Source organism: Halichoeres trimaculatus, unplaced genomic scaffold (genome assembly GCF_033239565.1).
Source record: "Halichoeres trimaculatus isolate MK-OKI-2021-1 unplaced genomic scaffold, fHalTri1.1 fHalTri1_scaffold_13, whole genome shotgun sequence".
In the NCBI taxonomy this organism is placed as follows: Eukaryota; Metazoa; Chordata; class Actinopteri; order Labriformes; family Labridae; genus Halichoeres; species Halichoeres trimaculatus.
In genome coordinates, this window is record NW_027437191.1 from 8,731,480 (window position 1) to 8,756,327 (window position 24,848).

General features: G+C 41.1%; 1 protein-coding gene across 14 annotated transcripts in view; it reads left to right on the forward strand.

Annotated features, from left to right (window-relative positions):
* nrxn3b (neurexin 3b) overlaps positions 1-24,848 on the forward strand; it is a 436,915-nt gene that overhangs the window by 310,840 nt on the left and 101,227 nt on the right. For all 14 annotated transcript variants that reach the window (XR_012599431.1, XR_012599430.1, XM_074684952.1 and 11 more), the window contains one exon: positions 13,915-14,096. Coding sequence is in view for 12 of the 14 variants with exons in the window: in XM_074684952.1 (XP_074541053.1) it covers positions 13,915-14,096 (182 nt within the window). In the remaining 2 variants the exon portion in view is untranslated. The remainder of the gene's footprint in view (positions 1-13,914; positions 14,097-24,848) is intronic.

Genomic DNA, 24,848 nt, shown 5'->3' on the forward strand with positions numbered 1-24,848 from the left:
CAGATAGAGAACAATAATGTAAAGTGAACAGGTGGTTATGGCAATTAGTATCCTGACAGGATGAGCAGGATGCTGGAATAAAGAAGAGTAGTTTCATCTCATCCTTAAGGAATTCTAAACCCCATAACCACCTGCTAAACATACACTATCCTGTTTATTAACAGCTAGCTAACAACTGATGCTTCTCCTCATTAAAAAAATAAAAAAAAGACTTATTAATACAGCTCACAGACATGCATCCTTTGATTCCATGGTTAAGTTTAGACATAGTCCAGCTTATCTTTTAAAATTTACACTGAAGTAAGATTAGGTTGAAAATGATGAACAGAACTTCTCCAGGAGTACTAATGTAGACACTTAAAACAAAAATTAGACACACCTTTCACACAGTTGCTCGTATCACTCCCACCCTTTGGCAGTCTGCATTAGAGATACTCTCACCATCTTTGCTGTTGTTGCCCGGATTGCAGGACAGGATATTACTCCACTTTCCTCTATAAGATTCAAGCCCCATTTCCACCAAGCAGTCCGGTTTGGATCAGTCGGTTTGATAAAAGTTGGCTTAGTTAATCCTGGTCCTGTTTGCATTTGTAGGTGGCGCGTAAACCAGATGCCAATGGACACATCAGTTAAAAAATAGTGTGGCGCTATAGCAGCTTGACACAGTGTGCCCCATGGATAAACCCAATGAAGAAGAAAATGTGACATAATGAACAAAGAGCAAATATGGGAGACATCCAGCAATGCTCCTTTGTGATTGACATGTGGCTCTTTGTTACTAAGTGCAGTCAAGTTTTGTGTCAGAGGAGACTGTGCGCCACGATGAGAAATAAAGCCTCTGTCGCAAAGTATGTGACCATTCTTCTGACCAATCAACAATCTACAGTGTTGTAGCTCCACCTTCTTTGATCAGATTGGTTGAGTCTGGCACCCCTACAGAAGGGTGCGAAAAAGTGGGACCGCTCGTCTCGGTTATTTGGGGGTCTGTGGAAACCCCATACAATGTGTGGTGTGTCTCGAGACGAACCAAACTAAACTACTAGGTGGAAATAGGGCTTTAGTTAGCTCATCAGCTTTCACTTACATCTGTGCTTAACCAGTCAGAGACTGACACAATTTTTTTGCTGCAGTGTCTTAGTAAGATTACAGTCAGGTAAATATTAATTTTATGCTCCTGACCAATAGAAATTATGTATCCAGCACTGCGTTAGATACAGAGGAGAATCCTTAATTGTTTCATTTGAGCCAGAAAAGGTGGGCTAGCAACTTCTGACAGTGGCCCTGATGAAGAGCTAAGTTAGCTGTAACCATGGACTGTAGAATAAATGGTAGGGCTGGGATTATTTGCCATTCTCACGATTCGATCCTGTTACGTTTTTTTGGGGTGGGCTGATTCAATTCGAATTGCTTTTTTTTTTTATTTACGATTTTTAACATCAGACCATGTTAAAAAGTTAGTGGTGATAATAATGTCTACAGACTAAATCTGATGTCATATTTTCCCATAAAATGCACATCATGTGAGTCGAAGGGAAACACATCACCCTCTGGTGGAGAAAAGTGGTAACTTTTCTCCAAACCAGTTTATTAACAAAAAATGAAATGAAGAATTTTAATTTGAAAAAAAAAAAAAAAGACTTTTTGACAAAGAATCCCAATTTTGATATTGTCAAACAGAAAATCCAAAAATAAGGATTTTTGATTTTTTTTCTCCCACCTCTCAATAAATGGACAAAGTCCCCCTGATGTCATCCATCTATTTTTGAAACTGAATTTTGAAGCAGATCAGCAGTTGGAGCCTCCATGCTAACAGCTATAGGGCCCCCACCTGTCAGACAGCTGAGCTGTGTCTCTTGAGTAGTCAAACTTGATGTTTTGATTTCTTCTAAGCTGCCACTTTTTGACTTGGAGTGTATGTGGCGTCTGGTACTTCCAGAACCAGCCACAAACTTGGTTATAGCTCTTGGTTATCTTACTCAAACAAATTCACCCAGCATTTTAGTTTTCCATAATTTGTTTTGTGTGGGAAAGTTGCTTTTTAAAGTTTGGAGTGAGTTAGCATTTACTCATGCAAGAAGCAAATGAAAAGTTATATTTACATTCAGCCGACTCACTGAACGCATCAAGTGAACTATGAGATATTAGAAGCATGAATAGCAATGACAGATAAAAACCATCTCCTCTGAATGAAGTAAATGTCACAGAGCATGAGCAATTAGTAGATACGTTTGGTATTGATGACTGGAATATGATTTTAATGCCCACACCCACGAGTGCTTGTATAATACAACTAAACGGGGGAAGTTAAGGGCAGGAGGAGTTGTGCTGTTCCTTGTGTCCTTGCAGTCAGAGTAGTTATCACATTCACATTGACGTTGTGAGTTCTAAAAGATATGCATCAACAATTTTGTTATTCATTGCCAGTGCTGTCTAAACTTCTTCCTCCTCCTTGGACTAAAACAAAATCAAGTTTGTAAAAAGTTCCAAATGAGTTAATGTGACCAACTGGGGTTTGAGTCATAAAGGCCTTGGGATAAGATCAGTGTCTGAGGTTGCTGTGTTGTACTTGTGTACGAGGGCCTTTCAGTTGGAGAGGGAGAGAGACTAGGGGAGACTGAGGAGGAGGAGGAGAGGAGAGGAGTTCTGGGCTCTGTGCGATGCTTTGGCAAAGGCAGACAGGCTGCACTATCCTCTGGGGAAGATTCAATTATAAATGATGCTTCCACTTGGAGCCATCTTGGAATCCCTTATTCTTTAGGAGATCTTCTTCACCTAATCCTCAGCAGGGTTTGGTGTGGCCTGCCTCTGAAGTGATATGCCTCGCACACATTGTGTGTCATGCATTATGAATGATGGGAAGGAGACACTCATGTCCTAATTTTGCTGAGAGCAGTGTGAACATCAACACTTGAGCTGACAGAATGCTAATTTTCACCGTAGAAAAGAGTGGGATCGAGTCAGGTTTTACACAGCTTTAGTGCGCCAGTGTCCCGACCATTTATTCGCGATTTCTGTGTTTTCATCAGCTCAAACTCCTCCACCTTTGCTTCCCGTCTTTGTTTGTCTGTCTCGGTTTTATTTTACCCAGCATGCCTCTGGATCTTACTTGCCTCTCTTCTTTTCATCTCTGCAACGTCTCTCTTTTCTAAAATTTCTACTGGTGGCGGCGTGCAGCATAAAAGTCAGCAGACAGGTCTTCTTTGTTGCCTAGAGTGCTGTGTGGATCTCAACTACCTCCATCTCACCCCCTCCCCCAAGCCTCTAAAATCCTCCTCAGACCCCCTTCCCTCTTCCTCCTCCTCCTCCTCTTCCAACCAGAGAGAATAGGAGCTGACATCTCCAGAGAACCGAGAAAAAAATCATTTAAAGCCCTTCCTCTCTGTCCGCTCACCGCTACAACAGAGAAGAGTGTCAGTAATGCAGCAGGAGAGGGGAGACAGGGAGGCGAGGGCGGGCGGGTGAGACTTTGCTATCTGAGTTTTCGCAGTAATGAGGGGAGAGTTGTTATGGCTCACCTTCTGCTGTTCAAGTCAGTGAGTGTATGTGTGGGTATTTTCACTTCTGTGTACTCAAGTTTGCGCCTTCACAGTGATACATGAAGTGAGGATACATGACTGTTTCGTTAATGGGTGTCTGTGAGTCGATCCTCCTGTTCTTCCACCGTGATCTGAGAAGAACTTGACATGCCTGTGAGTAAAGAACCCATTCTTTTCCTGCCGAGCATCTCAGGCTTGCATCCACTGCACATCTCCCTCTTTTTATCTCCGTGTCTCTATTCTCCATGTCTGTCCTCCTTCCTGTTGCAAAAACAGCTCCTCTATTCCTATACTCTCTCCTCACATCCTGCTTGCTCCTCCACAAGATGATACAGATGGTGAATCAAGCTGTTTGTCACAGAAATATGTCGAGTATGTCCCCCAATCAGTGAAGTGTGACAAAACTGATAAGAAGTTTTTGACTGAGCCATGCTTCCATGTGTTGTGGCACTAAAAGTTATCCCGCCTCGAGTGGTTTTGAATCTCAAACGAGGGGGAGAAAAATGTGTTATGCAGGATGTACATCAATGGTAAAACAGCAGACGAGTTCATTATGCAAGCGGCACATTTCATGTTCCCAACAGAAGCCGTGCCATGTCTGTATATTGATATGGATGGCGTGCCTCCATCACTTTCATTCTATAAAGTGAAGCCAAAACACCACCTCAATCTGCATGTTGACATATGGCACTGGCAACACATTTCAGAGCCAATTAATGCCCAGAAGTAACCTAAACACATACTTTGCATACAGTAACACAGCATATATCTCTCATGCAGCACCATAGCAGAAAAATATCTTGAACCATTTTACACAGACACTAGTGGAAATAAAAAATTCACTGACTCATGTGTTGGTGTTTAAGTTTCTGTTCTTCCTCTCCTATGCAAATCTGTTGAAAAATCAGATTGGGAGACTTTTGCAGCACTCATGATGTGACATCCTTCGTTTTAGCATCAAAAAACTATCATCTTTTTAGCGGCCACTGGCCATTTGAACCATGCTGTACTCAAGCACAATTACCCCCCCACCACGCCGCCCCACCACTGGAGATTACGGCCAGCAGTCACACTTCTCCAAATTGGACTAGGGCGGAACAATTTTGGTAAATAACCTAATTGCGATTTTTTTTAGGCCAATATTGCGATTGCGATTTAGCATGCGATTTTTTGAGGGGGGATATTTATCTTTTGCATCATTCACTTAACACAAGTTTTAAGTCATTTTTAAGTATGACTAACATGACAAAAGATACTTTTAACATTTGAATAAGCCTTTTTTGCATTTCTTAAATGAAAAAGAAAAAAGGAACACTGTAAAAATTTACTGACCTCCAGTTGTCTGTAAGAGTAACAAACCATACAGAACAAAGTGATTAAGGGGTATGGCTCTGCCAGCCACGATCATTCTACTAGATGGATCTTTGTAGCTCACAGGGTTTTTTTTTTTGCCAGAAAAAACAGCACTTTGACTTTTGCTGGTTTTAAGGGAGGACAAGTACAAGTTACTACACTCCCTCCAGGTTTGTGTACATGAAACTTTTTTTTAAATTGCAGCCTTTACGATTTGAAAAGTTTGCGATGTCGGTTTAAAATTGATTAATTGTTCAGCCCTATATTGAACCAGCTTTAAGGCAAACACGTCCCATCTACGATATCATGAAGCACCTGTTTACATGAAGTGCGATCTAATCAGAATCGACACAAAGAGACCAAGATAGCACTGCTCCAACATTAGTGACTTTTTGGCCCATGCTAAGTTGTGTGCTGAAGCATGGCACGCTTCCCTGCTGTGCTTAGGGATGGGCATTTCAAGCAGAAGAGCTCTCCAATATTCGCTTGTAAGTATTTAAAGATAATTGGAAGATCCCCCTTGCAAGCCGCCGCAGCTGCCCGCACACATACCTGCTAACATTACACTTAGACAAAGATGGAGAGGGCTGTTATGCTCTCATTATGTCAGTTAACGTAGTTGCAATGGTCAAGTTAAACACGGTCTGGTTTGGACATTTTTTTTTTCATTTTTGAAAATCATTGGCCATTTTAGATGGTTTCCGTGCACAGTTTCCTGTTTCACTCGACCTGCTTTTTGTGAATTTGACACATAACAGCCCCAGAGTCATGCATAAAGCTGCCATCTCACACAGACAGGACAAAGCAGTCCTTACCTGAACTATTATAACCCTTCAATTTTTTTTGATGTTAATGACTACTCAAATATCCGAAAATCATTGCCGATCTCTAGATTTGCTATCCACATTTTTAAAGTCTTTGGTTGGAGTCTGTTGTTGATTAAAGTCATATAGTGGGTCCACTTTTAGCAAAGTTTGCTTTCAAAGAGTGAATCAGGAAGTCAGACTTAGCGTATGTTGTGCCACCTCATACCAGATGTTTACCCAACAAACTCTACCTATAGTTTATGTTTTGACCATGTTTTTGAGCATGTACTTTGCCACATTTAGCAAGTAACAGTGAGGAAAAAACATCATGTTAATAAGTAAAAACATTGAGTTGGACCAAACTCTTTGTCTCTGCTGTGATGGTCTTGGAAAATGGGAGGTAAAAAGGTAAATGCAGAACGAAAGAAATGTATAATAACAGAAAACTTTAAAGACAGCAGCAACAACAACAACAGCTCAAGCAGATGTTATAGTGCCAATAATTATAGGACCAGTAAGTGTGCTATTTCCAGGAATAGTAAATTAATGATAATAAACTCATCCTAACGTGGGTCAATAGTCAGTATTAGCATTTGCAATTATGGTGATTATAGGAGTGTGGATGATAATATTATTTATAGCTGCTGGAATCAGGCTACTCTCGGGGATAATAAGGTAAGAATGTAATGAATAGTTGTAGCAGCACGTAATCTCTTACAAGATGAGGGAATCTCCAGTGCAGTCTAAGCCAACAGCATTACTGAAAGCTGGCTCAAGCTTGAGCTAGCCCTAATGTAAATATTACCAAAAATGAAAATGTACGACCTGCTCTCTTCACCAGAGGGGGTGTCTGTCTCCTGAGCTATGACTGGTGCATCATTCCAAAAAAAAGTGCAGATATCTTCCTTTGTAAAGAGGCCACTGCACTGTTAAAGTTTAACCTGTGAGTCAGTGAAGGTATTAGTCAGTCACCAATCCACAGAATTAATGTGTGCTAATTATTTTACTGTTAAATTTTTCTGTCTGTCTCATTCTGACTCTATCTTACAGACAAAATGTGCAATTTAAGGCTTTGAAACTTAACTCTAGATTCATCACCGGTGAATTGAGTGAGTAATTGTCCAATCAGATCGGTCTTTTTTCGATAAATCATTATTTGCTGACCCTTGCAGTAGCAGAGTTTATCCCTGTACTTTCTGTCCACATTGCCCGTCTGCTGTCACCTGCCCTCCCTCTGCAGCGACAGCGACGACCAACTGCAACAAAACCATCATCCCTAAATCTCACTGCAGCACCGAGGCCTCGGCTTCTCTCGGCATTGTCCAGTAACTGTAGCACAAATACAACCTCTGTAGTATTTGACTGCTCAATCCCAGCGAGCGGAGCTGCTGCCCAGCGGCTCAGACTTTATCATCCTGGCCACTGAAGCCGCTCTGCAGCCTGAGCAGCAGCAGCAGCAGCAGCAGCAGCAGCAGCACTGGCTGGCTTAGCTGCTCTCTGCCTCCCTGCCTCGCTTTGTTGCGTTTGCTAGTGTGTGCTGGCTCATAAATTCCAAATATGACTCTGACAAAATGTTATACAACATAGAGTAATCCATACAATCCTCTGTATGCACTGTGCAGACTGGAAAATAACTTTTTAAGCCAAGATGGACTGTGTTGTCTCGTTGCCTGGTGGTTTTCTGCCACTGTTTGGCATTGATTTGTGTTTCCTTTGAGTCTCAGCATGAAAAATCCAAACTTACTGAAGAATTCCTTGCACCTAACTTTAATTAATCTGAAGATGTTTGAGATAAAAAGTAGAAGTTTTGCTGAAGGCATAACTTGGTGGAAAGCCATAAACAAATGTAGCTTTCAGTCATTTTCCGTACATATGTTACCGCCTGGTTGCAGCACATATATCATAATATGTCTCCAGCTGCCTGTGCATGATGTGTCCATTCCTGCACAATTTTCCCTCCTACCTCTATTACTCCTGTTTTTTGGCGTGTGAATTCATACAGTGCTGTAATGCCACGACTTATTATAAGAGGGAAGCAGACAGTGTAAATCATTCAAGGCTGGCTGTTTTCTTTACACGGCCATTCTTCACATAACGCCACTCATCATCAATCAAAGTCTGCATGTTGCTCAGTGTCACTGATGAGAGATGAGACACATGGGCACCATGTGTGGTGACGATTGAGACACACATACAACATGTAGTGAGTGAGAGTGTGTAAATGTTAGGGGATACATAAAAGTCCATCTGCACACAAAGCGTCTTTAGTGTTTCAGCACTCCTGTATAAACCTGCCTCTGACAGCTGACTGAGGATCCGGCGAGGAAGAGGGAAAGCGTTCAATCATCGGCCTCGTCCCTCACCGTGTCCCAGAGGGGAGAGGCAACAGTTGAAAACATGAATTATGAAATGATAAAAAGTTGTAAAATGGAAATAAATCCCGGTGATTACACAGCTCAGTATCTCAAAATTTGATTCCTCTTGCGATGAATCCTTATTGTTGCTGCGTGAAGGACAGAAAGCCTAATAATTCCCCATGTATGAGGCACGACAGGGGGAGAGCAGTGTGATGATAGACTTCTTTTGAACAGGATTGAAGAGGCAATTACAATTTTGCATCTCACTTTCAGGAATTTTCTTTTTCCAGGCTCCTTTTTTCTTTTTTTCGCTCATTCTCCGATGGCAGAAAATTCGACCACATCAAACTGTGTTTGTCTTCTTTTTTCCATCCCCTGGGGTGCCAGTGCTGCAGAAAGCCCAAGAGATAACAAGGGGAAAGACATAAAAGCACATAAACAACACACGCCAAGGAGAAAGGAGAGGAAGTGTGTGTGTGCGTCTGAGTGTGTGTGTGTGTGTGCTTGTGAAGAAGTTCAGACTCATATGTGTCTATGCAGATTAGTTTGAGTGCGGGCGTGTGCATGCATACTTGCACACAGTGTTAGCGTTTTAAACATTTACCCACTGAAGCCCTGGTTTCTGGGCTGCTGGCAGTAGCACCTGTTTCTTTGTGGCAACACACACACACCACACAAACTCTGAAAAACACACACACTCAACCAATGTCTTCTTTTTCAGACAGTTTCCATCTTTACTGTATGTCCTCCACCAGCTGCCTGTAAACAGTGTTTTATCTCAGCATGAATGTAACCAATTACAGTTCTAACACACACACATCGCGGCAGCCACTCTTCTTTTTGCGATTGTACCGACAGCATTGTCATGTACCGTTTAAATGTGTATGTGACAGACAGGAAGGCAAATGCTTCTTGAGATGTGCTTCTCCTGGAGCTCTCTTGACGTTTGCTCAGCTCTGAATTTCCCGCTGGTCAAGTGTATTGAAACCGGTGACCTTCAGTCACTCCTGGCTCCGTGTGAAAAAAACCTCCTGTCCTTTTTTTTTTTCTCCCTCCTCCTTTAATGTCACGTGGGGGAGCCTGAAGGACAGGACATAGTTCTGTTTTGCAGACAGGTGTCCTGACCTTCTGTCTGCACTCCCACGCCTCGGGGGACCTCGGCGAAATAGAGGCCAAGACTTTGACCTACTCTCATCTACAGTTTGTCTCTAAACGGAGCCACACTGCAGATGCAATGAATCACCAGAAACACCTGAGAGTAACACATCCATGCAATGCAAGAATTTCAAATCTTAGAGCGCAGATTTGACCATTTGATTATTTATTATTTAAAAGTAATCCATCTTTTTTACAGAGATTCTGCATAAAAATGTTGGATACTGTGCTCAGAATTTTACTCTCACCATCACTCCAGCATCCAGCTGTAGGCTCGGACTTTCTGGGTAGAGATATTATCTCATCACTCTCCAATTTCTGCATGTAGAGAATAAAAACTGTGAGGAGTGATGAGGTCGTAGCCTCGATGCTAGCACAGACCATTTCAAATGACAGAAACATGAGCTGCCTGACTGGAATATTTCTTGTAGATAGCAAAATTGTGAAAAGACAGCAGCTGCAGTTTATTTAACAGATTTTTTTATTGAGTATTCATGTCCCACACATTCCAAATATACATGTATGTCTCTTTTTAGCCTTGATACAGTTGTATTATTATATCTTAACAAATAATTAACTTCAAATGAGGAACAACAAACAGTTGTGCAAACAATTACAAAAATAATAGAAAAGAAAAAAAAAAAGGGGAGCGGAAGAATAGAGTAGAGTGGGATCTAGAGGACTCAGTTATAGAGGTATATACATATTAGAATATATCTTCATGTATTTACACATATATCCACATACAAAAAATAAAAATGAACAAATAAAATAATAATAAAAAATAATAAATTTAATGAATTAAATAATTAAATAAAAATAAATAAATGATTAAATAATTAAATAAATAAATAAATAAAAAATATAAATAAATAAAATAAATAAAAAAAACAAAAGAAGACACACACAACTATACACATATGCATACATATCCATATGTACATACATGTACACAGTTACATACACATGTCCTTACTTATATACCTACACTAAAATTTGGAGTCAATGAATAACATTGTCATAAATTCCTGAGTCCCCTAAGAGCCTAAGAGCTAATATAACCTTCCCTATTATCTTTGACTCTTTACCAGACACTAACCAGTCATCAGCGTACAGTTGCAGCCAACAATCTGCTCTTACAACACCAGCACCAGTCTTGTGTCTCCACTTGTTTGTCAGACTGTTAACAGCAGCGCCTTAAAAAAGAGGTCTTGATCAGGAGTCACTCCATGTTAGCCGCTGACGACGCTAGCTGCCTCCCAGAGGCTGTACGGCCTTTAAACATTAGCCAGTAAGTTCAGAGACTGATGAATGATCAATAAAAACACTGCGGGCATCATTTCCTCCCCTACGTCTCATCACCACACTTAAAAATCAATGGAGCACCCATATGCTACAATTAGATTTCAAATGGCCCCCCTCTGGTACCCACTGGCCATGCTACATCGCATTATTCAAAGATGGGATGAAAGTCTTCTCTGATCCACCAAAATAACATCTTGTGCAGTAATGTAATGTGTTTGTAGATTTGATTCCTTTGATGATAATTTACTTGTCTGAGGCTTTTCACCAGGGCTTCATGGCTGTGAGAAGCACATATGTTTCATGCTTTCATTTCTACTCGCCACATTATTCCCACTTTGAGAGAAACAACGGCGGCCAGTCTTCTTTCTCCATCTGTGAAACAATGCCAGGAATAACCACAAAGGACGATCATAAGTCAGGGATGACTGAAAGAGAAATTCAAGGGACGCAGGAACAGCTACACAAAAAGAAAACATTGGAGAGTGATTTGAGTTGTTTTCCAGAAAGCAAATAACAAGTTGGACTTTTTGGACTCAACTGCCTCAACGGCCACTGCAGCATGTTTTATCAAAGCACTTATTATAAATTAATAGTAGCTTTGGCACACTGTCTTTGACTTAAAAGTCCGTTTTTGTTGTTCCACTGATGCAGCTTTAATTGCTCTCACATTTTAGACCATGTTGTTTAAGTACTGATGTAAGATCTTATTCCCAGTAAAGAGTAGTTGCAGTGGCCAAACATGGAGAGCAAGCCCATGTGGATTCAAAAAGCTGTTTTCTTTTTCACTGCCTGCTTTTAGCTCATTTTTTATGACTGATAATGAACAAAACAAAACCTTGAACACAACAGTGTTTGTCAATAGTTAAAGGCCTGGCTAATGCCTGAGGACGTGTTAGTAGAGGTAATTTTAAGGATGCATGCTGAAATATTGAGGACTAGTCAAAATAAGCCTTTGCTTACCCTCACTTCCTGCTAATTAGCCTCTCTGCAAAGGCGTGTGAATTCACTCTGTTGCCGCTCCTCGTATCCACACCTGAGTGCTCACTTGTTTCTGGAGTTATTCAAATAAAACTCTTGACCTTGGGAGTTTAGCCTAGCCGCCGCATTTCTACATTTCCTCTCAGTTGCTAACCACCCATGAAAGTTATTTTTTTCCTCTGCTGAAATCTCGAGATGAGTATCTGAAATGATGCCACACTTGATAGTTTTCGCACACTGAATGCATGAATTGAAATGCGGCGGACTTCCTCTCTGTGTGGAGATACAGCCGGTGCAGTCTGGGCCTGGCGGCTTGTTTGAGAAATGTGCAACATTTGGGCGATCTCTCTCCTCTCTGTACTTGTGCAGATAATCACCCACTTGTGCGAATGTGTGCGAGAAGGCATCATGCTCAGCCTGTTAGCGTGTGTGCACACGTGTTTGCACACTTTTATACTTACAGCGTGCATCTGTGCCGCCTTCCTGCGTGTGCGTGAGTCTGTGTGTCAGATGGCGTGCATGTGGCTGCCTCTGTGTGTTTCATGCCGAACATTGTCTTCTTGAAACACTAAGCAAATCTCCTCAATGTGATAATTGGCTCCCCGGGGTGCCTGTATCTTTTCTGCTCATCATCGTCATCCCCTCCAGAAAAAAAAAAAAAAGTGTGTGTGTGAGATGAGATAGGCGAAGTTTGCCGGGGAAACTGATCCCAAGTCTGCCCAAACACTTTTGGCAAGAAGAAACTCTGAGGCAATGAGACAGCGGGGCCAGATCCGGTACAACCTGGCTGCAGGCTTCTGTGCGCTGTCTCAAGGCCTCGTTTCCAGCCTGACGAGATGCCATGGAGGATATGAGCTGTTTGAGGCAGGTGATACATAATGCAAACATCAGCCGCAGTGTCATGAGGAGCAATTGAAAGATGTTATTGTTTTTCTTTAGGAAAAAAAGAAATCTCAGAGGCGGGTGTCTGTGCTAAACCAGCCATGTTCAGTTATCAGTTACGAGCAGTGAGAGCGGTTGTTTGAGGCGTGGGATGCTTCACTTGTTTAGATATTTTTCATGTCATATGGAACGACCTTAACCGGTGGTTTGCATCGCTGGCATCTGAGGTGTGTGAAATGCAGTCCCGTTTGTGCGCCTGAAGGCGAATAGAGACACTCATCTGGTGGATGGAGTCTCCCTCTTTTACTCCCTCGCATCCATATGGTCCCGCAGTCTCCAGGGGGTTGTGGACCACAGAGCAGATTGTTGGACGCTTCATAGGGGGAAACAGTGGGACAGCTGGGCACCCATCACAAGGCCAAACAGATGTTCAGGTGACTTGGAGAGGAAGTGATTGGAAAAGAGGGGAGCGACAGGCGGGGAGAGAAACAGGAAGAGAGGTGATGTGGAAGAGAGGATGGTGGAGGCAGGAGAGATGAATAAATAAATTGACTCGAGAACTCGGAGACTTCATTAGAAATCCCCTGTCAGTCTCTGAGGTGGGCCAAAAGCTTCCCTCTTTCCTGAGGCCACAGGAGTCTGTTTGGTCTTCCATATTGATCCACCCACCAGTCTATCTGCTGTAGGTCTAATGCCTTTGATCTCTTGATTATCTTTGCCTAAATGTGGACAAGATGGCTTAGCAGCTCAGCACTTTAACTCTAAGCTACCTTAGGGAACGTTTGAAGGTTGGGATTGAGTCCAACCCTGCAAGCTTTTTTTATTTAATTTTTTTTTTCTGTTTCACATGATTAAAAAAATGAACTCATAAACAACCCTCACAGATACTGTGGCTGAGGGCCCAGCTTGATCCAATCAGAGCTTCTAATCTGACACAAATCTGCATCATGGCTGATGTAATAACAAAAAATTTCATTCAAGCGAGCCCCTCGCTGCCGCAGAGTCCCTTTTTTTCCAACACTGCATTTGTCAAATTAAACTCCACGAAGGGTCTTCGATTTTTCCCCCCTTCTCTCCTTTCTTCATGCCAGCCTTTGTTCTTTGGTTGCAGGTCTCATATATAATACATGAGGATTGGAGACTTATCCTGTTCTGGCCATACTGGCTGTTATTCCCTGGGAAGAAGCTATATTTAAGCAGGGATAGGTCAGGGATGGCGTCAAGGGAGCTGCTGACTTCTACCCAAAAGGTGGTGCTGGCTGAATACCATTAAAAACAAAAATAGAAGTCGATGCAATTACATTGTGGCAGTAGCAAGGTGGCTGTAAAGGAGTTACAGCTGAGTTAGAGTTTAATGGAAGGAGTTTAGAGCTGGTTTTATCAGGAAAGTGTCTCGTTGGTGCAGACACTGTGCTCTCCAGCGTCTTGTTACTGTATGTTTATACATCGCAAAATTTAATTCTGCCCTATCACTTTTTATCAGCCTCTCTTCTCCAGGAACAAATCTAACGTCTGCTCTTTTTGCTTCCTGTGTCTCCGCAGCTGGCACCACGTATATCTTTGGGAAAGGAGGAGGTCTGATCACCTACACGTGGCCTAACAATGAAAGGCCAAGCACGCGGACAGACCGGCTGGCTGTGGGCTTCAGCACTACAATCAAAGACGGGATCCTGGTCCGCATCGACAGCGCCCCGCGTCTGGGTGACTACATCATGCTCCACATTGTAAGTCGTGATGTTTCTCTTAAGGCTCTGCCATTATTTAACACTCAAACATCCACTTCATTTGATTCAGGGTGTTTATTTAATCAGACTGAGGCAAAACATCTGGTGAGAGCTAATTATGAGCTGTTTTGCAGCCTTTTTATTAGCACCTTGTTATCACAGAGCATGTTTGACACAAATCATGTTTCTGGAATTAAAACCACAAGATGATGACCACAAACAAACCTGCGAATCAATCCTCAAGGTTTTCCTTTTGCAGGGCGAGCTCAGCCCATCAGGCTCAGTGTGAATTATACAAAGAGTGCAGATCCATAAAAGAGAAAAAAGATAACTTACTCCCTGAATCTGAGTCTCTGCTCACCATCCTCTTCCAGAATAACCCCACTTCTCCACCGTTCTGACTCCCAGCATGAATAATGAATGCAGCTCTCCATACATATGCAGCGTGCTCACACATGTTGGAGCTACATGATAGAAACTGGGAGCTGGGGGTTGGTGTTCTTGGCTGGTGGACTGCGCATCTGAGCAGCATCTTAATATTCCCACTTTGTGACCTTGTGTTTGACTGGTTTACATAAGCATTAAGTATTTACATAATCATCAACAGCAGCAAAATGAATGCGGAGCGACAAGACAGAAGGATGGAGATCTGTAGAGAAGGCGGCGTGGCGGCGTGGTGGTGGTGGTGGTGGTGGATGAAGTGAAGATGTGAGAGAGTTTTGCTGCTGACGCCATGCAAAAAAAAAAAAAAAAAGATGTGATGATGAGGAGGAGCTACAGTTGCTAAAGCAGATTGAAAGTCTTTTTCTCCTTAAAGAGCTCCCCTCATCTCCTGAGTGCCGGCCATGTGGTGCAGAAAAGCAGCCATCTGCTCTGCAAAGATGAGGGCCAACAAGAAGCATTTCTGAGCTGCTTTTACAGTACAGAGAGAAAATGCGGAAGTGTGTGTGTGTGTGTGAGAGAGAAGGTGAGAGGAGGAAGTGGTAAAGCATGCATAGTGAGAAAATCATAAAGATGTACAGTAGCTTGAGAGGAGGATGTCGGAAACGCCTCCCCGCGTCGTTAACCGACTGAGTAATTGCAGGAGCCCCTAAAGGAGGGAAAAGAAATGCATTTTTAATTTAGCGTGTTTTGATATCAGAGCACAGCTAGCCAAGCAGGGTTTCTCTCATAATTTGGCTTCAAGACTTTGAGCGTCGACGTCTTCATTCCTCCAGCCACATGCTGCTAATGAATTTATTAATAGAAAAAAAAGGAACTGGAGATTTCTTCTTTTCATTTACAGAAGCAGCACGCTCCGAAAGTCTTTTCAACATTTTCCTTTTTTTAGTTGTTTGTTTTGCCCAGAAAAGAAGAAAAAAAGAAAAAACACTGCTCATATGTTAGAGTTTTACTGACAACCAAGGGAGCTCTAACCAAGTGGGTTGAATTCACTGTTGAACGATTAATTGAATTTAAAGGTGATTTTTTTTTTTTAATCTAGATAAATATTTAAATCAAGGCTTTGTTTGAAGCAGACTCTATGCACAGAATTCTGGCCATGTATCAACTATCACACATGAGCTCTGAATACATGCTTTAAAATAGTGAACAGACATCAAACACCTGAAAAACTTTGTTTTACAATGTGTTAAAAGTAAGTGTGCGTCGGCCAGTCTGGTGGTTAGATTTACCACTTAAAACAGTGGTTTTCTGACTTTGCCACGCAGAGGACATTCACCTGTGAGGGTGACCTTCCTTTACATTTCTTCTTAAATTCCTTCTAGATTACTGTGAAAAATTTAAAGCAAACATTAAACTTCCTAACACGTCTTTAATCAATGTTAGCTATTCTCTTGATGAGATAATTATATTTCATGTCATGTTGCATTTTCAATCTTAAACAAAATCTAACAGAATCAACAAAAACTGACCTTATTATCTGCTTCTAAAAGATGTTCATTCTGCACATTCCACTTATCTTTATTCTCTAAATAGTCTCTAACTTCTTCTCGACAAGTATTAACATGAATAAGAACAGCAGTGCTTGAACCTCTGTGACCTTGCCTTCTGCAATGTCAGTTCTGTCAACTTTGGTCCAGCACATCCCTCAAAGCAGCGCCAGTGTTTCTGTTACAGGAAGTGCTTAGAGAGCAGAAAGAGAAAGACAGAAATACGAAAATGTTATAAAATCTCTATATTTATTGAGCTTTCCTTCTTCAAAACCTTTTATGAACAGGCTGAGATTTATTCAGAAAAATAAGTGCAGTTTCAACAGTTCTTAGCCTCAGTTTATCAGTTACAATGCACTTCATAACTGATCACAGTGATCGTACAAAGGCATAAAACATTAAATCACTGATACTCGGAAGTGGAAAATATAGTTTTGCATTCAAAGATTTAATCAAATAATCTAGATTGACAAATTATTTTACTTAATTTTCCACATCTGCATAGTTTTACTGAACACATCGACTCCTCACAGCTTACAAAGTGAAAAGGAAGCTCCTCCAAACATACGGCAAACAAAGTTAGGTTGTCTCCTGCCTTGTGAATGTATAACACTTCATGTACTGTAAACCCGGATAAGTTGAGTTGACTTGAAAAATGCTTATGAACCAGTTACCTTAAAAAACTAAGTAATAGAATAAGTTAATATAACTCAACATCTTAAGCAGTTATGATTATTATGGAAAATCATTCTACTGGATGTCTTCAATCAAATAAACCTGATGCATTTTTGTTACAAATTATAAGATTAAGAAATGTTCAAAATGCTGCATATCACTGTAAAACATAATAAGTTGACCTCACTTAAAACTGAAAGATGTGATGTCAATAAATTTGCCTTATGAACTAAGTAAATGTAATAATAAAAATTGAAGCAGATCTGAATAACTAAATTAAATAACATTTTAAAGAACAGCTGGGTCTCATATCCACAGCGTTTCCTCCTCACTCATGGTTACAAACGCCGTCACAACAAAAATCAGCTCTAATTTCATAACTTTGGTAACCATGAGTGAGGAAGGAAGGCAGTAGATATGAGGCCCTGCTGTACATTGAAATATTGTTCTTCAGGGGACACAGGTTGTCTGAGTCCCACAGCACTGACTGGTGGTCTGTGCTCCATGGCACGGGGTATTGTACCTACTGACTTTTGCAGTGTGCGCCTAATGGTTAACGTATTTATAAATAAAATATTTGACTCTACTATCATGCTATTTAGGCCAATTTTAAACATGTAAAATTGAATTTATTTTTGACACAGCCAATCCAAACCACAAAGAGCATGGAAAGCTGATTGGTGCCACACAGCTGGTTCATACTGTGACTCACAGACTAACAGTCCGTGTCATGTAGAGCACAGAGAACCTGTGCCACTGCTGCACGTCTAGAAGTACAGCAGGGTCTCGTATCGGCTGCGTCTCCTCCTCACTCACGGTTACAAAACATTGTCACAAACTGATGATTTTAAGATGTGCTTACTTAAACAGTAACAAAAATTAAATACACTCAGAAATTTACCAGTTTCAACCGTGAAAACTCAGACTTTTGAGTAAATTGAGCTCACTAACAAATTTTAAGTTTTCATAGCTTAATCCAATTGAGTAATTTGAACTTTGGGGTTCACAGTGAAAAGTATTTCTCATCAGGCTAATGTTGAAAAAAAGTTTGTCCCTTCTCAGGAAACTTCCTCTGCAGCCTTCAGCGTGTTTTCATGAACTCTCCCTCTCATTGTACAGTGCTATATACATTGCTAACTGTAGCAATTAGGTAGCTGGATCACTGGCCTCTCAACTCACAATCAAAACAGACTGCTGTGTTCCTTAGACACACACACTAGCAGTTCATATATCTTTACTCTTCTTAGTAGTTTTTACAAGCTGTTGTAATTTTCACCATGGTAAGTCTCGTAGTGGCGCCTAATATAATATTCCTTGAAACTTGCTTCATACACACCAAGCACCCAGGTTTCCTATTCACCTCTGCATTCACTCTACGGGCCTGATTAGATCCCCTGACAGGCTGGTTTTGGCCCACGGGCCGTATGTTTGACACCCCTTCTCTAATTTTTGAATACTTGGCTGAAAATCATCCTGCAACAACAAGAAGTCTCACTTCTCCCACAAATAAATACAATTACTCTGTTGAGCAGATGAAGGAAGCTGAGCTCTGCTACAGGTGAACAGTAAATAATTGATCAGACCTTGAGTGAATATTTAGCTAGGAGGCTTCACCAGGAGGAAAATAAACCACTGCTTGATTACTCTTCTGATGTTACAGATGTTCACAGTGCCTACTCTACTCTCTGGTTCCTTCTCTGTGGGAATGAGGATTCTCTAGCAAGGATCAATCAGTGTTAAATCTGCAGCTAAAATAACACTGCTGCTTAGAAGTGTGTTAGAAACGCTTTCATATCAAACGCAGCGGAAATGTGAGATAACAACTCCTAATGACGGTCATCAGGTCATTGCTGTCAGCATTTTGCGTTGGGCAATGAATCTGGGCGAAAAGGTCAAAGGCATTACGCCTGTCCATTCTTGATATATGTCTAACCAAAGGTCTTGAAGGGCCCAGGGATATTACTTTAGCCTTTGCCATTATTAGGTCACCACTTAAGACTCAGCACACCTAAGTCCAAATACATTACGCACTCTAACCATCTTTGTTAGCTAAGTATACAACACGGTCAGGGGCAGATTAATGCACAGGCTCACCTAGGCTGCAGCCTAGGGGCCCCACATGTGCAGGGGCCCAAGGCTCCAGGGGCTTAATCTGTATCCTATTTGATCCCTGCCTGATTCTCTCTCAGCTCTTCAAAACAACAAGAAACATATAACATGGTTTATTCAATTTTATTTTTTCACTTATTTCTATTTTATTAATTATTTTTTAATTAAAGAAAAAAATAAATCATTGATTTTTTTTTTTTTTGACTGTAGATTCTCAATATAGTAATAGAATAGAATAGAATAGAAAAGAATAGAATAGAATAGAATAGAATAGAACTTTAATGTCATTGTGGCAAGTACAACGGAATTGAAGTCACAGCAGCAATCAAGAAAACAAAAGTAAGAACGTGTATAGAAAGTGCAAAAAGGACCATAACAAAGTAGATGATGACAGCTTGTCCATCATTGTCCAGTTCAGCCAGCCTCCACCTCCACAGGGTCCAGGACTGAGCTTCTTCAGCAGTCTGTTCAATCTCTGTCTCCTGTATCCTGTCTGCTCACAGCAGGTGAAGCTCTTCCAGTGTGGTCTTGGTGTCTGATGTTCGCTCCGTTAGCCGTGTCTGTGAATAGCAAGATGCTACTCTGCCTTTTGGTATTACCTCTGTTGCAGAGTTTGCACAGCTAGCTTGTCCATCTTATTGGAGATGGATCTTACGTTCCCAATAAGGATGGATGAAAGGACAGGTTCATGTCATCACTTCTTAGCTCACACCTGAGAACCAGCACGTCATCTTCACCTCCTTCTCCTCACCTTGTGGAAGACATCAGGCCTTACACTAGTTAGCATTGACATGCTACAGACTGCTAACATCTGAGTTCACATGTAAACAATGCAGCCATGGTTACATGTAGGATCTCCAGATAAACACAGGAGAAAAAGTAGTAAAAATGTCACTGAAGCCGCAAAAAGTTCAGTGTCCATGAGCCATAAAAAGTAATGATCCACTCCAAATACAATGATTACGAAAAAAGACGAAAAAATTACAAGAAACAAACAAAGAAGAGAGAGCTGAGTCAAAAGGCAGCCATAGACAACAGGGCAGCGCCTAGCAATATGCTGTTATTTATGCATAATTAATATGTATTTTCTTTTTTATCGATTTAAAAAAAAAAAAAAAGTCTTTCAATGTTTTCATGATGACGGTGTTTACTGCCAATTTACTGCAAACAAAAATAAATATTTATACTGTTATAAAGAGGTCTGTCATTCACACAATGCGGCAAGTCACCCGTTGGGCTAGAGCTGGTTGCTTTTTTCTAGCGTGAGATCTGGCAGCATTACCTGGAGCGTGAGCCTGTAGAATAGCATGAACTATAAAGAGAGGGGCCCGCAAAAGAATAGCCTAGGAGCCCATGTCTGCCTTAATCCTCCTCTTAACACGGTAAATATTAGAGTTCACATAAAGAGACTGTCTTGGTCAAACTTGTGCATAAATGTCTTTGAATGGCTTTGAATTTAACCCAAGTGTCTCATGCTTGCTGATTATTCTGACAAAAAAAAGGCGTACATAAACATGCAGAGCCTAGAGCGCAGAGAGAAACAGACATTTTGAGGCAAGACCTAATCACTGACTCCCTCCTCAGTCTCCCTTTCTCTCTGTCTCGCTTTCTTCATTATCTCCTCTCCATGATTAGCTTACGGCTTGTTTGGCAATCATGAATTAAAATGCTGATTGTAGTGTTTACATTTTAACTGCTAAGAACAACTGCATGCTTGGTTGGAAATCTGAGGGGCAATTTGGGGTAATTTGCAGAGGTGAGCACGACATTTTACAACCTCTGGTGTTTCATTTGCATCTTCATTTACATTCTGAGTCCTCGCACAGAGACGAGCGTCTTTGTCAGGCAGCATCTTTTGTTTCATGTAGAAGACAGAGATCACCTGAATCCACAGAGACGTTTGTATTGCAGGTGGCATCTCAGTGTAAGGTGAGTCAAAAGGGGGGGACTTATCGCCATACAGCTGGGATTTGTGGAAGTATATGTGTGTATGTGCAGAGGGTAGGTTTAAGTGTGTAGTACTAAGATTAAATCCATGACAGGAAGACTAATCCCTGGACTAGATGTGCCAGTAATGACTCACTGTCTCTCACCAGGGACCTACATGTCTGCAGGTTACAGATTACACAAAACACACACCAACATGCACACACTCACATATTATGAAATCCTCCAAAGTGTCATCTCTACTGCACCATCTTCTGTACAATAATTGGAGGAATAGTTGCAACAGACAGTCAAGATAAGAACAAAACATGTTTTAAGAAACGGTGCAGTTTTGGGGACTTCGCCAGAATCTTATTTCAGTGACAAATGTGCTCAGGATAGTAAATTTCATTTAAGGTTGAATTTTCAAAACTGCCACAGCATTGTCTGGATAAACAGAAGAAAATCAGTTCCTTTCTCTCTGTGAAGACAGCCTTTTCAGTGTGGTATCATCAATTTCAATTACCGAGGGCTGGAAAAACTAAAGGTAAAAAAAAACAGTCAGGTATTATGGATGCAGCAGTTGTTTGTTTTAACCAGGATGCATTTTGTTTTTTAAGATGAAGTCCATTTTCCTGAGAGTGGAAATCTATTACGATGTTTATATCGTGAGACAGGAAAGACACAGACAGAGGGGAAGGAGGATATCATGCCTCAGGAAGTCTTGACAGGAACATCGTACATGCCTCAGCCACCAGAAAGACCTCATCTACTCTCCTTAACATTGTTTGAACACTAAGGCAGAGATGTGTGAGGCAGATGAGTCTCGGTTCATCATAGCTCCAGCAAGCCCAGATGAACTCCACCTCTGCTGAGATGTCACGTAACAAGTCGGAGTCAGGGAGGCTGGGATAGGGAGTGGACTGTCAAGTCATGTTTGGCAGCTCTTTCGAGTTTCCAATTAAGGGTGAATATCACAAGGAGACAGCTGCAGATAAGGACCCAGTGGAGGCTGCAACACACTCTCTGCTACAGGTAGCTTAAAATATGCCACTCTCCATTTAGAGCTGCCACAGAGAAAACTTTGACTGCAAGTTTGTGCATGATTGTGTCATTTAAGCCTTTTGAAACAGCTGCTGTGGCTCAGAAAATAAACTTCTGTTGAAGTAATGTGTCATTTCACGCTCAATGGGGATGATTCATTCACGATCATCCAATCAGTTTTGCCCAAAAGTTTTCTCAGGAAACCCTACACAAAAAAACAGTACAGGTTTTAAGGCAATTTAGTCAAGAACCAATTTTTTTATTATCTAAATTTGGGTTCAAAGCTCCTGTAAATAACTTTAATTTTTTGCTGATTCCAGTTCCCCCTTTGGACAAAGAAAGCCTCCTGTCTCTCAGAGCCTCATTCACTAAAGGACTGTGCAGCTTCTGTAACCTGTGTAACCTGTGTTGGACAGTGGTTGAAATGTTTCATGCTTCGCAGAGTGTGCTGCAGAGTAAACAGCGTCTCTTTTCGTCCGCTTTTGTGTTTTTTGCATACAGTCAAATGAGTCAATACAGATTTATTCATAGCAAAACGGACCCTCTACCATTCAAATGCACCTTGTGGCAGAAAAAAGCCTCTTCCATATCACTGAAGATAATGTCCTCACGCAGTGAGAGCAAAATTTGAACCTCCTGCTGCACTGCATGAACGTTATGCTCTAAGTTTGCAATGATCAGAACATTTCCACGTTTGAATGACCAAAAATTACATATCTGTAAATAGTCTGTTTATATTACTTATAAACTTACTATTATCACAATAAACAGGGGTTAGTCTAGTCTGTAGCTGTCTAAGTCTCAACCCCTGAACAAAACTGTGCCATAGCGTACCTTTCATTCATTATTTAATCTCTGAAGGTGCCTTTCACAAACACTCTCTAAGAAGTGAGCTGGACATAAATTCTGACGTTTGTATCTATTCTTGAGTAAAAGATGAGAACTTATCTCTTAATCTAGCTCATCATATGTGTGGATATAGTATTCATGTACAGTATGCGGCTATAACACAGCACCATCACCTTGAGACACAGCACAGTTTTATGCAGCACAGAGTGGAGATGTGGAAGCTTTTCTAAGTGACATTCAGGTGCAAAACTGCAGCAAACTGCAGAGAGCTGAACATTTTTGCCGGTCAGATGTATATACCATGACGGTTTCTCAAAGTGGGGTCCCAGAACCCCCAGTGGTCCACAAACCGTAGCTTGGGGGTCCGCGGAAAAATTCACAAAATATTGTAAAAGTGTGCTATATCAGTGAACAAAGCTTATCAATTACTGGGGTCTCTTGCATGAATAAAATAAGTTTTTTTTTTTTTTTTTTTTTTTTTCCAGGAATCTTGCCCAATTTGGTTTTGTGCCATGAGATCAACTCAAATATGATTGTGACATATGTATCACTTCATAGTGCACAACAATATAAACAAAAATAAATTAAAAAGCACCTTGGAGCCAACATTTTCTCAAGTTTATAAAATAAACTAGAAAAGCACTCAGAGACCTCCACCAAGCATACTGTGATTGTCACCAACACTGTAGTCCTACTTTAATGCTACTTTTAACCATTTATCACGAAGTTATATGCACATGTGGTGAAAACAGCCCTATCTCACAACAATAAAGAATGCTTTAAAACAATCCTACATCCAGACAGTGATCTGGATCAGCTCCAAAATGTAATCATTTCATCCTTATCCTATTTTGAACATTTCTTGAAAATGTCATTAAGATACATTTGTTACATTTTGAGTTATGTTGTTCACAGACAAACAGACAAACTCTCCCCAAAACATAGCTTCCTTGGTGGTGGTAATTACTTGAAAAGCATAAATGCAGCCTATTTCTGTTGTTTCAAAGTACTAAATAGTACACAACATTAATATTTTGCTTATCAATGTTACAGTAATGACAAGATCCATGGAAAAATGTCTAACCTGAAAAGGGTCCATGGTCTAAAGAAGTTTGAGAATGAGTGAATAAGACCTTGTGGTGGAGAGGATAGTAAGGGCAAATGATGTGCAATCCTTGCTGCTATGAGTGGCTGTAAACCACTCTTAGTGATCATTTGGTGGGGAGCAATATCTTTACAAAAAAATTCAGGCTTCAGCGGGATAAATTTGATTTTCCAACAGTGACCGATGGCAGCAGTTTTAGGCATAAAAATCCACTAAAGAAAAATCGCTGTAATGTTGCTTCTGTGCTTCATAAATAGGCATCAGTGTTTACAGAAGTCAATTTCATAGCCCTTTACAGGAGTTTTGACATCTCATTTAAAGGCTTGTTTCAGGTAAAATCATCAAGTTCTTTTCCAAACTTCCCCAAATGATTGCACAGATGCTCCAGGTGTCTCAGCACACACAGGTGTCTGCCCTTCTTCTTGGTCTGATTTTCATGCACATTCAAAACACTCAGTGAAGAACTTTCATTTCCTGGTATTTTAGATTATTACTACTTCTCTAAAAAGATCTACAACCATGTTTTGGTACAGGGGCGAGGACATGCTGAATTCCATTAACCACTTCAGGTTTCTGCTGATTTATCCAGTGAAAAATAAAAAAAAGCAGCATAGTGGATAATTGAAAACCCAAGTGCAGACACTCTGACAGGAGTTGTGTAGAAAGAGATGAAAGTATGTGGAAGGTGAGTGCTATTTTGCACCTGTATCCATTTTCCCTTCATCTTCACATGGGATACATGCATATATACAGCGATGCATGTAAATTTGAATGAATTAATGTCTGAGTTCAGATGCATAATTCATTCAGCTCTTCAACCACCCCTGTCTTCCCACATCCATCCATCAGCCATCCATCAGCCTTGTCTCTGTCTGTGTGAGTTTGTGTCTAACATTGTCAGTGTCCACATCCCTCCCTCTCCCTCCCTTCCTCTCCCTTCCTCTCCCTTCCTCTCCCTTCCTCTCCCTCTCCCTCTCCCTCTGACAGACCTAATATAGGTTGTTTGATGTGTACCTGTGTGCATCAGCACGTATACAGCCAGCCATGTATTGCCTCTATCAAGTTACCCTACCTCGGCAGGGAAAGACAGATATTATCGCGGCTGTGGCTCAT